The sequence below is a fragment of the Ictalurus punctatus genome, chromosome 28 (genome assembly GCF_001660625.3).
Source record: "Ictalurus punctatus breed USDA103 chromosome 28, Coco_2.0, whole genome shotgun sequence".
Classification (NCBI taxonomy): Eukaryota; Metazoa; Chordata; class Actinopteri; order Siluriformes; family Ictaluridae; genus Ictalurus; species Ictalurus punctatus.
In genome coordinates, this window is record NC_030443.2 from 9,512,274 (window position 1) to 9,536,255 (window position 23,982).

A 23,982-nucleotide genomic window follows, 5' to 3' on the forward strand; every position below is an offset into this window, starting at 1 on the left:
CTGGTTGGCACCACACATGCTTGACACAATCTGAACCAAATAAGTTTATCTTGGTCTCATCAGACCACAGGACATGGTTCCAGTAATCCATGTCCTTAGTCTGCTTGTCTTCAGCAAACTGTTTGCGGGCTTTCTTGTGCATCATCTTTAGAAGAGGCTTCCTTCTGGGACGACAGCCATGCAGACCAATTTGATGCAGTGTGCTGCGTATGGTCTGAGCACTGACAGGCTGACCCCCACCCCTTCAACCTCTGCAGCAATGCTGGCAGCACTCATACGTCTATTTACCAAAGACAACCTCTGGATATGACGCTGAGCATGTGCACTCAACTTCTTTGCTCGACCATGGCGAGGCCTGTTCTGAGTGGAATCTGTCCTGTTAAACCACTGTATGGTCTTGACCACCGGGCTGCAGCTCAGTGTCAGGGTCTTGGCAATCTTCTTATAGCCTATGCCATCTTTATGTAGAGCAACAATTCTTTTTTTCAGATCCTCAGAGTTCTTTGCCATGAGGTGCCATGTTGAACTTCCAGTGACCAGTATGAGGGAGTGTGAGAGCGATGGCAACAAATTTAACACACCTGCTCCCCATTCACACCTGAGACCTTGTAACACTAACAAGTCACATGACACCGGGGAGGGAAAATGGATAATTGGGCCTAGTTTGGACATTTTCACTTAGGGATGTACTCACTTTTGTTGCCAGCGGTTTAGACATTAATGGCTGTTTGTTGAGTTATTTTGAGGGGACAGCAAATTTACACTGTTATACAAGCTGTACACTCACTACTTTACATTGTAGCAAAGTGTAATTTCTTCAGTGTTGTGACATGAAAAGATATAATCAAATATTTACAAAATTGTGAGGGGTGTACTCCCTTTTGAGAGATACTGTATATATACATTGCATTCTTGTATTTAATGTGTTCACTAGATAGTCTACTGTCAAACATCCCTTACTTGTACAGTGTGGTTTCAGGTTTTAGGCATATGGCTAAATGCAGGCAATTGCAGAAAGCTTTCCAAATATGTCCACATGGAATATTCCAATCATAAATAGTAGTGAGGTTACAGTGCCTATTACATGTCTTCCTAAATACTGCAACAAAAAATGGGGTTTTAAAAGTTGTAAACATGACAAGTAAATAGGAAATTTAAATAAGTGACTAAAGTGACCTAGAGGAAAAACTCAGAATAATGTCATGAAAAAACTATGCACACTAATCACTGATAATCTCTTTAAGAATTTAAGAATAGAATTTAAACATTGATATACACATATTAATTGGCACCCTGTCCAGGGTGTACCCCGCCTTGTGCCCTGTGCTCCCTGGGATAGGCTCCAGGTTTCCCCGTGACCCTGAAAAGGATAAAGCGGTATAAAAGATGGATGGATGGATGGATGGATGGATGGATACACATATTACCAGAGCTTTTAATAACTTAAACATCTGGGGGTCCAGAACAGCTAAAACATACTGTATGTTCCACTTTTGTAGGTTCACCATGCTTTCTGTTATTAATCTTATTCAGAATTCTTTCTCAGTCTGGGTTTAACAGTCAAAATATCCATATATAGTTAAAAGTCTGACTGTTAGAGTATCTCAATGTGACTAATGCTCTGTATCTGTCTTTATGTGAAGCAGAAAACAACCCCAGGCTTTCAATGCATCAAACATTCCATAGGAGCCTGGATGATGTCAGAGCTTTCTCTTACTACTGATGTCATGGCAAAACACTTCAAGCTATGTCGGCCCATCTGAACCCTTGGTGCAGCATAATGATGAATTTGTGTTCTGCTAAAGATGTCAAAGAGAGAGAATGAGAGAGAGAGAGAGAGAGATGTTTACAAATGATGCTAAAAGGAGGCAGAAACAAGTAAACAAGTGAGCAAGAGTGCTGAGTCAGTGCTATGCTGTCCTATAAACATCACCTGCAGTGTCACTGTCCACCCTCCCTTCAGAGAGCAGAGAGACCATATTGACTTGGCAGACATTGCATACCCTAGATTAGAAAAGCACTTGCACAGGCCATTTTTAAAGTAGGCTACATCTCCTGATATGGCCCCTTTTCCCTCCAAGGGAGCGATTTCTCTTTTTTTATTCTTCTATCCGTCTATCTGCGCCAAGCCAGCCACATGAGACTTGAGACAGGTGGCAGTGCCAAGACATTTGCATGCAGTAAGAGTGGCATTAGATTTTGCTGGCTGCAGGTAGTGTTAAAACAAAAGAAGCAATATTATATGCTTTTGCTTTTCAGCAGCTTGGGAGCAGAGAGAGTACTGAGCTCATACATGCCAGCACCATCTGGGCGTAAATAAGGAAATATCACCAAAACAAACAACACCCCAGTGAAATAGCAATGACAGCAGCATAATGGAGCTTACCTGCACAGCAGGCCTGCTCAGCGGAGACCATTTCAATTTGCTCAAAGCCTCCAGTTTGGCTTTGACAAGACAAATGGCAAAATGTGAGCACAGGCATTCTAGTACATTCTAATGTACAAGTGAACTAATATAAACAGAACAAGCAATATAAAAATTGCAACACCAGGCTCCAAAGCTAGTTTTATAAATCTGATCCAAACTGGATGTAAAAAAAACAAATCAGATCAAGTTGTCTTGCAGTCCAAATATTGCATCAAAAAAAGAGGTCATGACCATTTCACATTGCGTTTTCAAGTTCTGATAAAATATGCATTGCCATACATAACAGGACAATAACAATTTTCTTTTTATCATTCTCTTTGGCAATACATATCTTCTCAAAGCCACTACACAGACATCAGTGCTTTTTGGCAGAGATTTAGCAGATCTCCAAAGACGTCCCTTTGCCCCAACACAACAGTGCAGAGTAATCCATCTCTGTCTCTGCACTCCCCAAAATGACCCTCCCTCTAAAAAGAGGCCATCCCAGATGTGAAAGCAACACCACGCCCTCTCCAATCAAACTCAGAGAAGAGTCAGCCTTCTGACCAGGTTGCTGAGCAAACCAGGAATTTAAAAGGTTAAGGATAAAAAGAAGCATAGACTATTATATGAAGGTCAGTGCAGGTTAAATGATCAAAGAACAGAGATGAGCTTTTCCAGGGACTAAATGAGTGTCCTTGTAAGGAGGGCAATGAAACATAATCATGACTGTAATATATTTCTGCAGCTGTTTCCTTCAGACAATACAGAATGAAACATTAGTGCTCAATAGGGAAAAGTCTATTGAACATTAGCGTCTCAATCCGCAGTGCTATAACAAATCTATTGCCTTCCTTACTTTAAGTTCACCTTCACAGACACTCAAACAGGGCTTTGCTCTGTAGGTCTGTAAGCAAACATATTTAAAACCATCATGTATCGGTGATTGTATACTAGCAGCAAATTTAGTTCTTCCTAATTATTCATTAGTGAATTCATTAACGAATGCATGCAATTTTACATGAATGATTTATACAGTTCATGAATGATACAAGATCACAGAATAAGAAGAGAAAAACTGTCAGGGTACAAAAATAAAAAATTCACTGACATGAGTGAACTGAAAGTCACAAATGGGCTTAACATAACACAATGTAAAATATCACATGTCCAAAAATGGGTGGATCGAGAAAAAGCCAGCTGGAAACACAAAGCTTTGTATCTTGAAAGCTATATCGTTAAAGCAGGTCATTTTTAACACTGGGAGACAGCTAATGTGGCTTATATCTAATCTTTACTCCCGAAAAGACAGAGGAAGGTTGCCTTGAGTGCCACCAGAATCACACAACCCCCCAGTGCTAATGGTAAACGACTGTGGAGATAAATGCTACGTGTCAAGACAATCAACATCAAAAGAGACAAATTAAGCTAATCCTAGGTCCCTAAATAGCAAGACATGCAGCTTGTACCTAAAATAGTAATGTACTGCTAACATCAGTTACCACAAATGTTGGATTAATGCGTATTAAGTAAGGGGTCAGTTATTATATAATAAATGCATAACACGTGTAACTAGAACATTTATAATTTATGTCAGATCTTCAAGATAAACATACATACATACATACATATATATATATATATATATATACATACACACACACACAACAGATATAATATTCATATAATGTGTTGAGTGTAACATATTGTAATAATTTTGTGCATAATTATAACACACAACAGTGTGCTACCATTAACAAGCAAAGTTGATCATTTTCCTGTTACAGCACATCCCAAAGTGTTTTATTATTTATATCACAGCAATGATTACTTTTTTTATTGATTAAATAATGATAAAGCATACATTTTCATTGTTATCTTCTTGTCTGATGCTAGAAGTTGGTCCTGAACCAGCAACTGCTGTAGCCCCTGAAATTGTGTGAGATCACCATATCTACTGTGTCAGCAATGGACTCCAAGGTCAACAGGTTGGGTCCAAGGCCAAGTGGTTGGGTCTACCCAATGACTGTAGACTGTATATGGTTGAATGTCATAACAGGTTTACAAATGAAGCCAAAATGTTTCTGAGGACCTCTAGTGTCTGACTGTAGTAGAGTTTTTAACCCCGCCCATTCCCATGTTTGTGAATGGAAAATAAGCGAAACATTTTAGTTTAGTTGACCTTGATATTATCCCAAATAAATTTACTTACAATGAATACATTTGACAGAGTGTTTAGCACGTCCGCCTCACACCTCCAGGGTCGGGGGGTTGATTCCCACCGGGGCCATGTGTGTGCGGAGTTTGCATGTTCTCCCCGTGCTGCGGGGGTACCCTCCGGTTAATCCAGTTTCCTCCCCCAGTCCAAAGACATGCATAGTAGGTTGTGTGAGTGTGCCCTGCGATGGACTGTCCAGGGTGTACCCCACCTGGTGCCCGATGCTCCCTGGGCTAGGCTTCAGGTTTCCCCGTGACCCTGAAAAGGATAAGTGGTATAGAAGATGGATGGATGGATGGATGGACATTTTATAAGAGTTATTTGATGATAATTAAAAGGGCGTGGTTGACAGTATTGGGGTGGGCTGAAATGAGCTTCATGAATGCACACGCACTTTTCAACACATACCTGAAGCTCTTACTACGACCATAGCCCAGCAAACTTCATTTGACATTATTTAAACTTTGTACAAAACATTAATAGTGTTGACAATTTTCATAGTTCTGTAGCAAAGCCATGTCTTAATCTGCTGTAAACTGGTCTAACGGCCCCTCAGGGAGTCCTCCCCATCCAGTAGCTGCTAGGTAGCAAGCCAAAATGCCTTTAAGGGAAGATGAAAAATTACCTCGCTTGCTAGCTTTCATAATATTAATTTGGATCGGATATTAAAATTGACCAAATCAGAACCTATTGAAATAAATGATCAATTATATGAACATGCAGTTCATTTAGGTAGCTAGGTTATCCAGTCGCTACTTTTCAAACAAACAGAACATACAGATCATAGAGCATATTCAAATGGGTAACTTCCTGCACAGTCAGCACTAGATGAAAATCATGGAGATCAGCGATATCTCTAACAAGAAGTTTGATAGAAAACCTTTCCTGTTTACTTGTCAGAGGTCTGTTTCAAATGGGTCTAACATACCATTGCTGAAACATCAGCAGATTCTTGGCAGAAGAAAAGGCCTTGGATGGGTGGAAACAATAAAAGACATGGTCCTCAGCCAGTAGAGGAGGGAGAGGAAAGTGCTAGTGGTATCAGAATTAATCAGATGCAGAGTAGTACAAAGTTAAGACAGTCAGCCAACATCAACAAGGAAGCTGGACAACAAAGGAAGGCATAGTCAATAAAGTTATAAGCTGGTCTGATTGGTGGAAAATCCCACATGCCAGGTTTAGCTTCTTCATCAGATCCACCTATGACATCCTGCTGAGTCCCAGCAACCAGTGCCGATGGTCCAGGTCCCAAATTCAATCGTACACACTCAACAAACATCTTATTTTCTCTATTATTATTTTGTAATTATTCTCCGTTCTTATCTATATTGATGCTTTGGCAATATTATATGTAAACAATCATGCCAATAAAGCACTCTGAAATTGAAATGAGTTACATTTTGCCTCACAGGGAGCTAGATTAGTGTTCGTGACACAATTTTTGGTGTCTCTGGCTCTTCAGGCTGTTCTCAGTTGCTTGTTGACATTTTGGCAACATCGCAATCTCTTAAAGGGCATCTAAGCCACAGCAATGACACGCAGCACTCAAGACATGAGGATGATTAATAAGTTAGTCCCACTTCAGCGGTTGCTTGTTTTTCTCTGGCAAAATGTGTAATTTGCTATCCTCAGTAAACCCATACCAGACTGACTCATCTAAGGCCCTAGTGTCAACTAAGTACTAGCTAGCTTGATTTTCACCATTGCTTAGGTGAAATGTAAGCTGAAGGAATGCTAATCTGTTAGCTGGGTTAACAATAATTAAAAAGAGATGTTTTTGAAAGCACTCATTCTCTGGTTGTTTTTGTGTCAGGACATGTTTAGCTGATAGCAAAAAAAATGATACAAGAGTGGCCCATTCTTAAATCTTGCCTAGAGCCCCATAGACCCTCAGGCCAGCTGCTCATCCATGCACTGCATACAGCTTTATGACACTGGATCATTTGCACTAACATTTGCAACATAGATCCTTCCTATCAGTGGTTTGGGCAGAAAACAAGACATGAAATATTGTATCTAAGATTAAAGCAAAGCATCACTGATTAATATGAAGTTCTCGCTCACTGTCATGTCATTTCAGGTCAGTAATAAACTACCATGATCTTACAAGAACATCTTAGTAATAAGATCCAGTGAAGTGTCAATGTGTATGTGATAATGTCATATTAACTGCATATCAACCATACAGTTTATTCATACCGTATTTTACATAGTAATGAAATGTGATGTTACACTAACAATGCTTTCACAATGCTTCGTTGTCTCCTGGCCGTGGGTGGCTTTGGCATCGCTGGGGTAAAAACTCATGACTTCCTGATGCTATAGGGTGACGGCTTTTCTGTTGCACCACTCGGTCACCCCAATATCATGAAATCGTTGTTTGTGTGTGTGTGTGTGTGTGTGTGTGTGTGTGTGTGTGTGTGTTTTAAATTTAAGTATCATTAAACTCTTTTTCCACATTTTTTTAAGAAAGAAACACCAGTTTTGCTGGGAGTTTCTTATCAAAATTACAGTATATATCAGGACACGTGAAAATGTCTTTGAGAATTGAGTTATGATATTTGAGCCATATCACAGACCCCTATTTAAAATCTTTAAATCTTAGACACACTCCGAAATGTGGTCATATATTACTCTAATTCTTCAAATAGCGATAAACCAAAAATACAGCAAAAATCCAAAATGTAAATGAAGTCCACATCAAAATTATACCGATTTAAACCATTACCCTGAAAATTTGAGAATAACGTAAAGATCAGACCTTTCTCAAACATAAAATGGCAAAATTTGTGGTCATCATAAGCAAGGAGAAAAGCGGACTTGTGTAATTATTGTTGTATTTGGAATGTTAAAAGAAAAATGATAAATTTAAATACACACCATAATTTGTTCAACAAAATGTCTTCTAAAAATTGACTTTCATTAAGTATCTTAGTGTTACTGTGAAGAAGCCAAATTAGATATTTTCTTTTTAAACCTTCGATATAGTAATAATTGGCAGTGATATTCCATATAAAACACAAGCCCAGGGCCTTTACTAACAAGTGTAAACACATCTCACGTGACTGACGAAGAGCATCCATTTGTGTCCTCCAGAATCTTTTCATGTAAAAGAATATAATGACGCTCCTCAACTACTCCGCGTTTTAGAAAATCCGCAGAGACGACTGATCGATTAGCCTTTTGTCCCTGATATCTGATCAACATCACACAGATCGGAGAAAAAAAAAATGTCTTTCAACTTCAGACAAAAACAAATGTAGACACAATTCAACAGAAATCAAACCATTGCACAATTTAATACTGAGAATATATCACCACTTTATATAGCCCACACATTTCTGAAAAGCAAAATATTTAAGCATTAACATAAAACCCTTTTATAACTGATCCAAATGATAACTTAAGATTTGTGATTTCAAATATTATTAAAATTATTGATACTCTTGAAAGATACAGCCCAGTGCATTCATTTGCAACATCCACATAGGAAACGCTTAGATTCCCCGAAATATAACATCATTAATCCTCAAATAAAAATGATACAGTAACTGCCACTGAAAACATGACAAAGTCAAGGTTCATCCTTTAAAGGTAGGAAATCTTGTGTCTGTACAATTATCTCAGATCTGTACATTTATACAGGAAATACAGCCTAGCTTTTTCATCTTTTTTTTTTCTTTTTTATTTAAACGCCACTTTCAGCGAAAAGTAATTCAACTCAAATCTGTAAACTTGAGGCTCTGGAGTACCAAGGAATCTGCATAGTGACACTGCAGTGACTTGAGATTTGTTCGGAGTGTGTCGGCTAAAGTGCTAGAACAAAAATACCATAAAGAGACCATGAATTAAAAAAAACAAAACAATAATAAATAAATAAAAGCAAAACAACCTGCATTAACTGAAGACAAAAGCACAGCACCAAGCGTTTCCATTAGAACTACTGAGAAAGGGAGGTTAGTGAGTCTTTATACTGTCTGTAGAGCATTTACAGAGATATTACCCCACGTCCCAGCATGAGCACATCCAGTGGGAATTTTCACCGTGTCCTCCACAAGCGAAGGTTAAAATGCCCACCATGTTGCAACTAGCCATTAAGTCCAGACACATCCCTGAAGGACTACGTTTCCCATCATGCCATGCTCTCCCGCTCCTCTGATGGGCCGTTTGACACTTTCTTCACCTTTTTCACACCCTCCCCCATGGCAGTAGATGTAGTTACCCTGTGGAGAGAACAGATTCCATGCTGAAATTATTTGCAGAAGAATAAATGTTGATCTCTTCAGCTGAGAGACTTCTGCCCCCCGCCCCCCCACCAGTTTGAGGTGGGCGGAGACATACTGGAAGTAAGAGACACTGCATAAACTTACGAATGAGTAAGAATTAACTCATGTCTCTACTCCACCCAGTGTTCTTCACCACATACTCAACCTCTTATTAGAAACCACACGGTTGAGCTGTTTCTGTTGCTGTGAGGATGCCACCACCAATCATTATACAGTCTGATATGCACACACAGTTTGTCTAGTTCACCTATATATTCGTATGTCTTGACCATCCTTGGTAAATACTTATTAAGTGAAGACTTTATCACAAACTATTCCTTAACCTTTAGAACCATACTATACACTTGAAACTAAAACTTGCTGAAACACTCTTTAGAGGTTACACTCACCCTAAAACCTTTAAAACTGAAATGAATTGTTTTGTAAGAGACAGTCCCCCCAGGATTTTACGATTTTGCGCTTGCAGAAATGAACGCAAATTCAAGCAAAAATTGCAAGCTCTTCCAAATATTGCAAAATTACCGCAGATTTTGAGCAAATTTGGGGCCGAGAGACGTAGTGTGACGTCATCACAATGCGCATTCAGCCAAAGTCTTCCTCGATTCATGTGAATTGAACATGAGTACAGCTAAAAGGTCTCATTTACCAAAAAAAAAAAAAAAAAAAAAGTTGCATTGCAAATTTTGAAAAAAGACACACCAAAATCAAGCATTTTTAGTCATAAATCACACACACAAAAAACCTGTGAAATCCTGTATGGACTGGAAAGAACAAATAATGTCAGTGTTGCTAGAAATTATAATCTATCCATCCAAACTGTCAAAATATCAATGAATTGTCCATATTTCTGCCTCTACAGTGCTCCTCTGGTCTTGGCACTCAGGTACTGAGCACTGAGAACATGGCCACATTATGTTAATTAGTCAAGCAATCATATGCCTGAAGTGTTTTACTCCTTGCAGTAAGTTGACTCAGTTTTAATTTATTAAAGAATGACGTGTCATACATTTTTAACCATTTATAGTCACTTTTAATATCCATGAAACAAGCTAGTTCCTCATAAAAGCTATAGTCATTCCCTCACTAACCCCCCCATCTTGTGTTAAAAGAAAAAAAAAAAAAATACAGCTTTGCAGCTTACAGAGAATGCGCATCATGAAAATGTTCCTGTGGTGGAAAATGTTAAGTTACAGCTTTACCTCTGACAGTTTACGCTCCTTTACAGAAAACTTCAATAATTATGAGTTTATATGGAGCAACTGCGGTACAAGTTCAAGTGCAAGGTGTTACTAGACAAAACAATCACATATTTGAAGGAGCGCATTAAAGAAATCGATCGCAGAATTGTGAAATCCTGGAGGGACTGTATAAACCTGCGCTTTGCATTGCAGTCGGCACTACTGTCAGAGCTGTGCTGGTGTAGAAAATTAATCATATGCCATATTAATGGGCGATCCTTCATGGTCCTGTAGGTTCATTTTGTACAACATCAAGAGAATCAGACCCTCTCTCACCAAACAGGCTACACAGCTACTAGTCCAGGCTCTCGTCATCTCAAAACTAGACTACTGCAACACACAACTCTCGGGCCTCCCAGCCAGCTCCATCAAACCCCTCCAGATGATTCAGAATGCAGCAGCATGCCTCGTCTTCAACCAGCCCAAGAGAACCCATGTCACACCCCTCTTCATCTCCCTCAACTGGCTTCCTGTAGCTGCCCGCATCAAATTCAAGGCCTTGATGCTCAAGTACAAGACCTTGTCTGGAACAGCACCCCGCTACCTCAACACTCTCCTGAAGGCTTACGTTCCCTCATGCAATCTGCGATCATTTAATGACCGACACTTAGTAGTTCCTACTCAGCGTGGCTCAAGATCCCTTTCCAGAACCTTCACACTAACCGTCCCTCAGTGGTGGAATGAACTTCCAACCTCAATCTGCACAGCAGAATCTGTCACTATCTTCAAAAAAGACCCAGCTCTTCCGTGAACACCTAACTAACCCCTAATTTATTGAAGAAGAAGAAAAAGAAAAGAAAAAAAAAAAAAAAAAAAAAAAAAAAAAAAAAAAAAAAAATTTACTCTGGCTCTTACACCTCTACTTTGTGCACTTTGCTTCTCTAGAACTCAATTATAAATCTTGTATGGTAACACTACTTGTATTGTTCTCCACTCGATATATCGCTTTGCTTGTATTTCCTCATTTGTAAGTTGCTTTAGATAAAAGTGTCTTCTAAATGAATAAATGTAAATGTGATCAACACTTTCTGACCAATCAGAATCGAGGATTTGACAGTGCTGTGCTATAAGTACAGTTAGCTTATAATTGTTTGGGTTTCTTCCAGCTATATTGAGAAGTTGTGTGTTTGTACATGTTGTAGTTTTAGGCCTCGTGGTTAGCCTCATAGTTTTCAAGCATATTAAGAAGCTCAGTGCTCGAATCATTTCTCTTGCCACATTTTAGCACCAACAGACCCGAGCTCAAGCTGCACACTTTTCCTGGCTTCAGCAACCTGGATGTGATGTGCGTGCTGTGTGATGGTGTCTGTCACGAGTGGGACTGTAAGCTGCAGAACTAAGCTGCTCTGAGCTCCCAATGACTCATCGGTCATTTGATTTTTAATTTGCATTTCCTTTTCAACGGATTAGTAAACTGAGCTCAAGTGTTAGCAAGGTGCTATATAAAGAAAACCTGTTATTCTTAGCATTTCGAGTTTGTCCAATTAGCTCAATTTGTCTACATGATTATGACTAATCAGCTCGACCCCCACTCCCTCCTTCCCAATTCCACCTAAACGCAATCTCAAGACGTCCCCTTGCCTCCTTTCCAGCTGACGTGTATTAACAGTTCATTTTTTTTAAATGAACTATGGGTGGAGTTATCATAAACCAGGGGGTGTGGTTAATTTCTTCAGGAAAAGGTGCAAAGCTGAGCAGTTCAGTTTTAGCTAGGGGCGGAGCTAATTTCTGGGCCATAAAAATGTAAACAGAAGGCTGTAATGAATAGATTAGCCAGATCCATTACAAATCACAATTTTTTTATATATATTTAAATTACAGGATTATTTCAGGTCTACAAAAATTTATACATGATAACAAACTGAAATCATGATTCTGAATCAGTATTCCTGTCTCAAAAGCCTAATCTACAACCCTGTAATATTTATAACCACTCCCATTTTTAAGATAAATTGTTAAACATTTTATACAACATTTGCTGAAACAGTAAGTACGAGTCTATATTACATGTACGAATATTACGTGTGCAGTAAACGCATCATATGGAAAACATCTGGCAGCTTGACTCGCAGTTTAATGGCTTGTTGGTTTATAGTTTGAAGAGAAGAACAGGAGCCATGATCCAAGCACCAGGGTTCAGAATTAGGGGCAGATGTAAGAGGAAACCATCCCCCTGATTAAAACAATGACAGACAGCCTTTTGGGTTAATAAAATGAAGCGATATTACTTCTCTCAATATTTTAATTCCATCCACATTAGATTTACAGACCTAGTCAGCACAGACGTGCTGAGAGTTTTAATATTAGAAAAAAGTTGTACTATTTTTCGATTATATTATAATAAATTCTATTACATTAAGTTTATTAAGAAAGATTCATTCTTTAACCATCCCAAACTTCAAATAAACATCTCTTAGTGCTGTTTAATCACATTGTGTTGGCTACCAGATTTTTTTCCTGTTTCTGTTTGAAATCCAGCTAGCTGCCCTCTGAGCTCAGGAAAATGGAGGAGACGTTTATTGCAGGCGTTTACTGCAAGACGAGACAAAGAATCTGCTTTTATAAGATTAAATGTCACTCCCAAATATCATTATTTACATTACATAGAGTAGATTGTACCTTAAATGATGACACATTTGTGTTCTCAATATAATTTGAGATTACTGGGTGATTTTTACTTTCATACATTTCCTCATTTCCCCCTGAAATGGATTCCTGGCTATTCTACTGCTACCATCATTTTGATTATTTATTTATTTTTATTTAAAACAAACAAAAAAAAAAACATGTCGATCACTGCCTACCACACAACAAAATTAAATGTCTGAAAAATCTCACATCCACTCTGCACAGAATACACAGCTGGAGTGGCATGGAGCCAGCCTTGGCCGTAATGAACAGGAGAGAGGTGGTGTATTCACCTAAGGGCCAGCTGATCCTCCACCACAACCAGCAGCACCTGCAACTCTTTCTCCTGGGATCAGGAGAGGCCTAAAAAAATGCCAGGCCACATGGCGCCTGCTTGAGTAGCTGGGTCATGTCAGCTTCCTGGCAACAGCAAGGGAACATTCTGAAGTGAAAATCTAGGCCGATAACCGGAGGCTGCAAAACCATACGAACAGATCCTGTACTCACAATAGAGCCTGAATTCAGAACCAGACCTCACCAACCAAGCCTTGGATGATCTATTTGCAAATGTATGCTTTAATAGAATCCATTTTTGGCCCATGCTTCCCTGTCATCTATCTTCTCTGTTCTTTATATGACTCATCGGGCACAATTTGCACATCTGCCCTTCTAGTTCACTTCCCATCCATAAAAAAGGAGTGAAAAAAAGGCATGAGATCGCTCACCCACTGCCCTGTACAGATTGAGGTGAAGGACTTGAGGAAGGACTCACCCTTAGCGGGGTGAGCAAAAATGCAGAGAAATGTGGAGAGAAAAATGGTGCAGGTGAAGAACAAGGACACATGTTGCTAAGCTATTTCTGGCTGCGACAGAGCGAGGGACAGAACGAGAGAGAAAGAGAGTGAAAAAAACAGAAAGGCCCTGCTGGCGCTAGAGATGAAGCGGGGGCTAAATCCCACAGGCACTACTATCAGCAGGCAGTCGAACAGCATTGTGGGTAATGTAAGAATCTATTAACCAAAGTGAAAATAGACCAACATGTTGATTAAAAAAAAAGTTTAAACTAAAAAGTTATGTACACCGAGTACAATACATTTCATTACAATATAAACCTAGGACGTGATTGGAGATCACATGTTAATTTGTTTTCTTTAAGAGATGCAGGGAAGAGGCAGAAATTAAGAAATGGGACACTGGCAATGCCTTTACATGAGGGGAGCAATGAGCAGGGCTTCTGGCTGTACTGTGCATCTATTTACAGTATACAGCATGAGTCATATTTCTGTGTTTGTGTGAACATCTTACACATCATCCATCTCCATGTCCTCCTCGTCCTCCACAGACAGCAGCAGGTAGGGATTAGAAGAAGCTGGACGGAACTTGTGGCCAGTCAGGACGAAGAAGGTCAGAGTTGCCAGTTCATCCAGCAGCTGTGAAGAGCAGCATAAAGGCGTATTACATCACAACATTAATGTAAGCCAAAAGTTCTTTCAGTTCCCATCCATCCATCCAATCAATCATCCATTAATCCGCCATCCATTAGCTCAATTCAATAAAAAAATTTTGTATAGCACTTTTAACATTGAACATTGTCACAAAGCATCTTTACATATATAAATACATCAATTCAGGATATACATTTTAAATGTATAAATTTTTCCCTATTGAGCATGCTAGAGGCGACGGTGGCAAGGAAAAACTCCCTGAGACGATATGAGGAAGAAGACACAAAAGGGAACCCATCCTCATCTGGGTGACACTGGAGAGATTATAAATAAATCCCTTCTATAACTGTGTACTACATGGTCAAACAGTGCAATTGTGTACCTAGGAAACTCATTATGGTTTTCACATGAAGTCTATATTGTTGAACTTTTCCACTATTCACTGATGGAGACTTGAGTGCAAAACTGCGGTCCTAAGCCATCGTAGCATAACTGTTCATATGAATTGCAGTCCGAAGCCATTTTCCTGGTTTCCATCATCCATTAATCCAGTGGTTCTCAAACTGGGAGCCACCAGCTTGCGTTGGGGGTGGAAGAAATAGAAATTCTAGAACATTTTTTTTTTAAAATTAATTTGACCTGTATGTCAGGATTGACAACCTTTGAACTATGATGCACATAACCATGAAAAATATTAATAAATGAAATCAATTATACACAGCACACTAAGACACACACCAAACAGAGACATCCGTTGATATACTAGTGTACCGCTAGCTACACGCTGATAAAACCTAAGACTCTTTTAGATAAAGGAGGTAGTCTCTTAGCTGAGAAAGTTAATACAGAAGAGCCTATCGTGAAAAAAAAACAAGTTGTAAAAATTTGACGAGTCTAGGGGGCCACAAAGGGATACACCCCACACAACGGGGCCTCATGCTGAAGAAGATTGAGAACCACTGCATTAATCCATCCATCCATCCATCCATCCATCCAATGTCAAAACACTTAAAGGTTCTGGATGACTACTAGCTTCATTTCCATTATTCTGCAGTCCAAACAATTTTAAACTGGGAGAGAATGCAGTAAAATATTGCTCTGTTCTATTGAAGTAGCATGTGGTATTAATTTTCAGGCGAGACCATGTTTCTGGCTTTGTCTCAATACTCTAATTGATGGCTCCTCGATTCGGTGTCCTTTAGCCCATGACCTGGAAATCGATCAAAGTCCTCCATCATTAAGGATGTATCAATTATTTAAATGAGCACATTGAAATCAAGGATAAGGAGAAAGAAGGCTTCCAGATTGAGGACACACAGGTGCTTATTGTAAAGCGTGACACATAGTAGTGGTATAAACTCCCACCACAATATGTAGCGCACTATTTAAGTGTGAAAACTTACAAAAGGCTTTCAGTAGTAGGTGTTATGAAGGTTCAACTGGTGTACTGGCTGTAATTCTTCATAAGGTAGAGTGTTTGTCTACACTGTTACACCAGTATGGGACACATTTAAATAAGAAAATATGGAATGTTACGGATAATCTACAAAAAATGTGATGGGACAGAGGAAAAATCAATGACCAAAAGACATCAAAATATGTGTGAGTTTCCAGAAAACATGCCCAGATTAGACGCCAGTTGAGGATTGAGTAGAATATTGTACAGGCTAAAGCATCATCCTTTATATGTGTAAAGTTAAACGTACGTGTGCAATCCTTTTCTAATTGATTTTAATGTTATTCATTCAGTGTGCAATCCCACTGTGATCCATTATGCCACAGAACAAGCGATACAGCTGTGCGATCATTAATAAATGTCATTCTTTGAGAGAGGGCACCTCATTTAGCAAATACTTTTGGGACCGATTCCTGGATTGTCAATGGATCTATTGATCGTCAGGGTGAGGAGGAGTTAAGAAGCAAGGAGGGGATGCAGGGATGTGAAACAAGGAAACAACTAAAGAATTGAAAAGAACCCAAAGGCCTATAGTTGATGTATTCATCTTCTTTACACTCTTAATGCCCATGTCCACTTCCCTTCATTTTAACATAATACTGCTGTGTATCGCTTCTGTGAGTTTATTTATTTTCAGTTAAGAGCGTTCTGAATTTCTTCATTTTCTTCTTGCATATTTGAGTTTGGAAGGACTATATTTGCTAAAGGTGAGGTCATGTTTACAAGAGAGCTACTAATCAGAATTACTCACCTGCTTATTTTTGTACACAGAGGAATCAGATATTGTTAGGGAAATGTTGTTCCAAGAATTAAAAAAAAAAAAAAAAAAAAAAAAAAAAAAAAAAAAAAAAACATGCTCCTGCACACTGCAGAGCTATGCTCTGCTGATCAGTGTAACTTTTTCTTTTTTTAACTAGCTGGAATGGGGAAATAGTAGTTACAAGAAATATGAATTCTCTGCTTTTCATTCAAATACGTGAAAAATACAGCAAGACACCAGGCTACACCAAACAATTCCTGCACACTTTTCTAGTACTAGCACTGTTCCCGAGTGGTTTGCGCTGCTGGGGAGATACCGCTGTCGATCAATATGGATCTGCCACTGATAAATGCTTATTTATCATCAGATCTTTAGACTTTTAATAGTTGATACCATATTGCCAGGGACTTTATAAGCACATTTATTCACGTATTGTTAAAGTCACACGGTCAGAACTAGAGGTAGAAGAAATAATTCCAAAACGACCATAAAGCTTAAAACATAAAATTTTCAGGAAGCCAGCCATTCTATAATTTGTGATTCATCTCCATGTAGAGCGGGGCATGGTGGCTTTGTGATTAGCACGTTTGTCTCGCACCTCCAGGGTTGGGGGTTCGAATCCTGCCTGTTTGTGTGTGCGGAATTTATAAGTTCTCCCCATGTTTTGGGGGTTTCCTTTGGGTACACAGGTCTCCTCCCACAGTCCAAAGACATGTGTTGTAGGTTGATTGGCATTTCCAAACTGTCCACAGTGTGCATGCGTGCGTGTATAAATGTGTGTGTGTGTGAGATTGTGCCCCGTGATGGGTTGCCACCCTGGCTTGTGCCCCAAGTTCCCTGATATAGGCTCCTGATCCCCCGCAAGCGATATGGAAAATAGATGGATGGACCTACATAGAGCATTAGGACAACATTCACTCGCATAACAGATGAAAAGAAGATAAAAAAATTTTTTTTTAAAATTTAAATGTCAAATAACACAGTTTATAAATGGTGAAGTCTTGAATGTCTTATGCAGAGGGGAAAGAAATCTCTGAAGAAAAGTATGTTTTCATGTCGTATTCATGGCTAATACAGTCTAATTTGTACCTTTCACACACACCTACAGCTCCATCATCGTGTACTCTTACTGCTGAGAAGAATTTCAGGAAGTATATTGATGACTGAATAAGTTGGCGCAAGAGGAAAGAGAAACATCTTTCACCCACCTGATAGAGCCATTTCCACTGGAAGGGCACGATGACCTTGATGAGGATGGCGATGATACGGGTGAAATAAATATAGCACACGATCTGTGAAGTAGAAATACAGATATTAATCGTGCATACACGCAGACTTCCCTCACATCATTCAACTCAGTCAGTTATCTAATCATTATAAGGTAATTACTGACATCTGGAGTGTAAATAAATATGTAGGGCTCTGGCATTTGAAATCAATGAGAGAGAGCAAGGACAACAGTAACATCAAGAGTCGCATATTGAAAACATAATATGCTGTTAATAAGTGATTGATTACCCATAACTGATCGATTAGTTAAAGATTTAGAAAGCATCAGTAAGGAACAGGTATGAGTCCCTAAGGTAATGCATGACACTATCACTGCTAATAATGTTATATATACTATAAACACAATAACAGGCTGCTGCTTGCTGGTTAGTACAATGCCAGTGACAAATAGGTTCGCTCATAGAAATGCAGTGCATCCGGAAAGTATTCACAGCGCTTCACTTTTTCCACATTTTGTTATGTTACAGCCTTATTCCAAAATGGATTAAATTCATTATTTTCCTCAAAATTCTACAAACAATACCCTATAATGACAACATGAAAGAAGTTTGTTTGAAATCTTTGCAAAATTTATTAAAAAAACAAAACAAAACAAACAAAAAAAAAAAAGCACTGTGCGCTGTGAATACTTTCCGGATGCACTGTATGCAACTGTATTTCATGTTTATCTGAATAATTACGCTAGTAATGGGCTACAAAAGCTAATGGTTTACATACTATTTCTAATATATCGTATACATGTGTTAATGAAGGAAAATGGTCTTCTCTGATCAGGGCTGCAGAGTGGAACAAAAGTTTGGCTAAAGATCAATAGCTTATTTAATAGATCATAAACTTGATTAGCCAGTTGTTATCCAAACAAATGCTACTGCAGAAGCACTGGGATGTTCCCATTTGACCCATTTCTGTGAGCAAACCTACAAATCTCCACTGCAATAACCAGCTATTAGTAGATAGTTTGTATACTCAAAAACTATAAGGTTCTGATAAATTAATCTCAATTAACAGCTTAGTCAACCTCACCTTACTATATACATAATATTTTCTTTAGTACCCAATACTTAATACTGTAGTTGCTTAATATATACAGTTGTGCCCCAAAGTTTGCATACCCTGGCAGAATCTGCTAAATCTTAATACTGTTAACAAAATAAGAGGGATCATAAGAAATGTTTATTATTTAGTACTGTCCTGAATAATCTATTTCACATAACAGATCTTTACATATTAGTCCACAATACAAGATAATAGCCGAATTTATAAAAATTACGAAGTTCAAAAGTTTACATACCCTTGATTCTTAATACCGTGTGTCGTTACCTGGATGATACACGATTGTCCTTTTGTTTTGTGATAGTTGTTCTTGAGTCCTTTGTTTGTCCTGAGCAGTTAAACTGCCCACTGTTCATAAAAATCTTCCAGGTCCTGCACATTCTTTGTTTTTCCAGCATCTTCTGCAAATTTGTCCCTTTTCCAACAGTTGCTATATGATGTTGAGATCCATCTTTTCAACAAGGTATGTAAACTTTTGAACAGGGTAATTTTTAAAAATAAATTCAGCTATTATCTTGTCTTGTGGACTATATGTAAACATCTGTTATGTATCATAGCTTTTTCAGGACAGTACTAAATAAAAAATAACATGGGATTTTTATGATCCATCGTATTTTGTTAACAGTATTAAGGCTTAGCAGATTCTGCAAGGGTATGCAAACTTTTGGGTACAACTGTAAAAAAAACAACAAAAAAACAAAAAACATGCATTGGTAAATAACTACCAAGACGTCTCCATAAGGAAACCAAAAAGACAAACACGAAATACTCTACAAACTGGACAGCACCTAGCAATTTATTCATCAGCCAGACTATGTTCCACTCTCACGCCACGTCATCAGACTTATTTCAGCAGCAGTGATGCCCAACAAATTCATACCTCCGAAATGAAGAAAAGAATCTCAGAAACATCAGTGCTGCAGCTCAGTACAAATTATAATACATATTCCAACACGGTAAGTCATGAATAGATGAATATAAATCACTTGTGTCATTGTACAGGTCAAGCAGAACCGACATCTAATAAAAATTCTGCAATGAGGGAGAGCTCTACAAAAGAACGTGATATTATGTGAAAACCCATTACAAAGAGAGTGAGTGTCAATGGTCTGGATACAGAAGAAGAGAATCAGATAGCAAGAGAAAATAGGGGAAACCAATGCGCAAGTGAGAATCTTTCATGGATCGCACACTCAATACGTTTGCACAATGAGGAAGAAAGTGACGGACTTCTGGGAGGGTTCATGAAGGGCACATTCACATATGCAGTCTTTTTTTGTGGTGCAGTTCATTTGGATAGTTGTTAAAAGAATCAGGAAAAAACATTTGCTGGCATTCATGGAAATTATATATAATTTTCAGCCATAACGTTAAAGCCCTATACTGTGTTGGTCCCCCTCGTGCCGCCAAAATAGCTCTGACCCGTCAAGGCATGGACACCACAAGATCTCTGAAGGTGTGCTGTGGAATCTGGGACCAAGATGTAAGCAGCTGTGAGGTTGTTGTGAGGTGGGGCCACCATGGATTGGACTTGTTTGTCCAGCACATCCCACAGACGCTTGATCGGATTGAGATCTCTGGAATTTGGAGGCCGAGTCAACACCATGAACTCTGTCATGTTCCTCAAACCATTCCTGAACAATTTTTGCAGTGTGGCAGGGAGCAGTATCCTGCTGAATGAGGCCACTGACGTTAGGGAATACTATTGCCATGAAGGGGTGTACTCGGTCTGCAACAAAGTTTAGGTAGGTGGGACGTGTCAAAGGTAACATCCATATGAATGCCAGGACCCAAGGTTTCCCCGCAGCACATTGCCCAGAGCGTCACACTGCCTCCGCTGGCTTCCCATAGTGCGTCCTGGTGCCATCTCTTCCCCAGATAAGCGACGCACATGCAACTGGCCGTCCACATGATGTAAAAGAATGTGATTCACCATACCAGGCCACCTTCTTCCATTGCTCCATGGCGCAGTTCTGATGCTCACATGCCCATTGTAGGCACTTTCAGCGGTGGACAGGCGGTGGTCAGCATGGGCATTCTGACCTGTTTGCAGCTTGCAGCCCCATACACAGCAAGCTGCCATGCACTGTGTTCTGAAACCTTTCTATCATAGCCAGCATTAACTTTTTCAGCAATATGTGCTACAGTAGCTCTTCTGTGGGATCAGACCAGATGGGCAAGTTTTCACTCTCCACGTGCATCAATGAGCTGATTGGTGTAAATATATACACTGTAGATCGATAGATAGATTCTTTAAATGAGCATTTTTGTTTAACTGAGAGTCAGTACGTTTACATGAACAACAATATTTTGATATTTAACTCTAATGAACAAAACTAGCATGTAAACAGCAATTTTTTATTACCTTAATCCAATTAAATTCATACTCGAAGTAAACACAAATTGAATTGAGACATGTGGAGTACTCCTACTCATACTCCTTTCAAGAGAGTATGGCTGCGTCCGAAAATGCGTACTTACCTACTATATAGTAGGAGATATACATGTATTTCAGGTACTGTGTAGTAGGTAAGTATGCGGTTTTGGATGCAGCCCACGACTTCAAGCAGTCGTTTATTTGCGCGTTTAGCATGACAAAAAATTAACTGCACTTGAAGCTTTCGTAAAATTAAAAATGAAACACCCAAAACTGTATACGGTTCCATAACGAAGACATGTTGATGGGTGGAATTCTGGAGGGAATGTCGGATGGCGTGGTGTGGGGACGTAACGACGCAGACCATTAATCTACATTCAATAACATGTAAAACACGAGCAGGAAAGAAGTATTCAAAAAGCAACTCATGTAAACACCTTAATCTGAATTAAGGCACCTGAATATTGTCTTATTCAGAATAAGGTCAATAATTAGATTACTGCTGTCCATGTAAGTGTCAGTCAGTGTTTGACTGAATGCGTGATGTGTGAAGCTAAATTGGACCGAAGAGATCATTTGAGCACGCAAATGGACTAACAGGTGAGACAGTGATCCAAAACTGGGCAGTGGTGGCTCAGTATTGATTTACACTTCCTAATACTCACCTGTGCCTAACCCGTGTTAACAGTGGATAATCTTACCCAGATACTGTAGATTTATACCCAAGAACTGCTGCTGTAATCATAAAGACTGTCTTGTGCTTATCCAAGGACTTATTCTGAACAGCCTTTCAATATATAATACAGTAGACTCCTTCTCCTATGCAATGTTTTATAGTTGAATAGCATGGCTACTGTTGCAAAATGCACTGTAATATTTAAAGGTAATGCTATGCAACATATTTTAAAGTAAGGCAATATTAAAAATGCATTGTTTCTTGCAGCTGCAGTTCAAAAATAGTCTGCAGGGAAAAAAAAAAACATTAACTGCATGTTTAGTGGAATTTTTTTTTGTAGTTGTTTGAAGTACAACCTTATCCCTTAACTTGTCAACTAATTCTGCCTTACTTGCAAGCCATATTAAAACAACATTTTGATGCTCTGCCTAAAGATACAACCAAAACCGTCTTCTATTTCAAAGCAATGCGACACAGAACATGAAAGTGTGATCCCCTCTGGACACCAGAGTTTTCAGCAGGTGTGAAATGAGAAAAGGCGAGAGAGGCAGAAGGGGAAAAAAAACAAGAAGAAGAGAGTATTAGACAGTGAATAATGTCAGTACTTACCATCACATAGTAGTGCCGGAAAAGCTTCAGCTGAGCCAGATTGATGGCAGCTTTTAAAATAACAACACACAACAAAAGGAACGCTATTATCAATTGATTTGGGCACAGAAAGAAGCAAAACCTCACAGTGATTTTAATCACATAATTTAAAGCATGTAATAGTTGGTAATTAAGCATACAAAAGGGGAATCAGCATGTTATTTAAAACGGAACAATATACTGGAGCTGAGACAGAAACATAGTGTGACCTCTTTCTTTTATTTTTATACAAGGTTTTTTTCTGCAATCAAGTGAAGTGGGACAGACACAGGGGGGCTTTGGGAATAACCTGTTCTGATCCTAGTGTTTACACACACGCACAACTATTCCCATCTCATATTTCTATGATGGGAATTACTTTTTTTTTCAGTGAGATAGCTGGATTAGTACAGTGGCGATGTATTAAAACCGGGGCGGCCAGGGGGTGGGGCTGGGCTTGGGCAGGGGGCACCGCCACTCGGGTCAACATTGGTGGATGAACAGACATTGATCGTTCCATTTAGGTGGGCTTTTTTATTTTATTATGAAACCACTTTTACCAACCGACTGTTATTCACTTACTGCAAAAGGTTTTAAAATGGATATTCACTACACTGCTTGTCTTTTCATTTGTATCACCATCAATCACATCCCAAGACTTCTGGCCACTTTGTGTTGTTGCTAACGTGCGAAAACGACTTATGGTCAAGCACTAAACTTTAGACAGGTTCGGCCACCAATAATATTGCAAACGATAAGCTGAATAGAAAAGGGAATGGTCACTTTTGTGTGCTTGTGTGTGTAGAATATTATTTCCAGGATATAATGCACAATGTTAGCAGGTATGGCAAATAAAAACGTGAGGTTTGAACATCAAGTCAATCGAATACCGCTGCCCTAAACAAAAACATGTCAAGGGTAATTTCTCTCAAACTGCCAAACACTGACTCTTCACATTCAAAGCAACGGGGAATTAAAATGTGTTGATGTTGATTATTTTGAACACACAGTAAGCTGCTGATACCCATTATACTACTCACAACCATCCTCTTGAATTTTTTCTTGCCTTTTTTGTCTTGACTGCTATTAACCTGGAACACAGTTTGGGCTTTTTATACTTTAATGTTTGCATACATCGATTGTTTGGAATATCCACATCTTATGTAAAATTTGAGAAAAATAAAAATTAACAGAATATTTTGAAAAAGAAGTGGTCATGACCATAATTTCTATCTCCAGATATAATTTAAAAAGAAAAAAAAAAAAAAAGAGGGGGAAAAAAAAAACAACAAAAAAAAAACAGTACATGCCATCTGGTAGTGTTAGAACAGATAACAAGAAGGACAGGCTGGGCCACAGGGGGCCGAATATTACAACTAAGAGGATCCAAAAACCTCTCTGAGGATATAAAAGACAATCGAGTCAGTTGTAAAAAAGGAGGGCAAACAAGTTATTAAAGTGCAACTCCAGGGAAAAATGGAACAAAAACATGATCTTAAACAATATTCTCTTGATCATTTC

The 23,982-nt window shown here is 38.9% G+C and overlaps 1 protein-coding gene across 1 annotated transcript in view; it reads right to left on the bottom strand.

Annotated features, from left to right (window-relative positions):
- Positions 1 to 7,905: 7,905 nt before the first annotated feature.
- Positions 7,906 to 23,982, bottom strand: part of gpr107 (G protein-coupled receptor 107) — a 35,114-nt gene continuing 19,037 nt past the window's right edge. Inside the window, exons 15-18 of the mRNA XM_017460601.3 lie at positions 22,444 to 22,493; positions 17,647 to 17,730; positions 14,083 to 14,207; positions 7,906 to 8,848 (exon numbers count right to left, since the gene is read on the bottom strand). Of these exons, the coding sequence (XP_017316090.1) occupies positions 8,758 to 8,848; positions 14,083 to 14,207; positions 17,647 to 17,730; positions 22,444 to 22,493 (350 nt within the window). The 3' untranslated portion in view covers positions 7,906 to 8,757. The remainder of the gene's footprint in view (positions 8,849 to 14,082; positions 14,208 to 17,646; positions 17,731 to 22,443; positions 22,494 to 23,982) is intronic.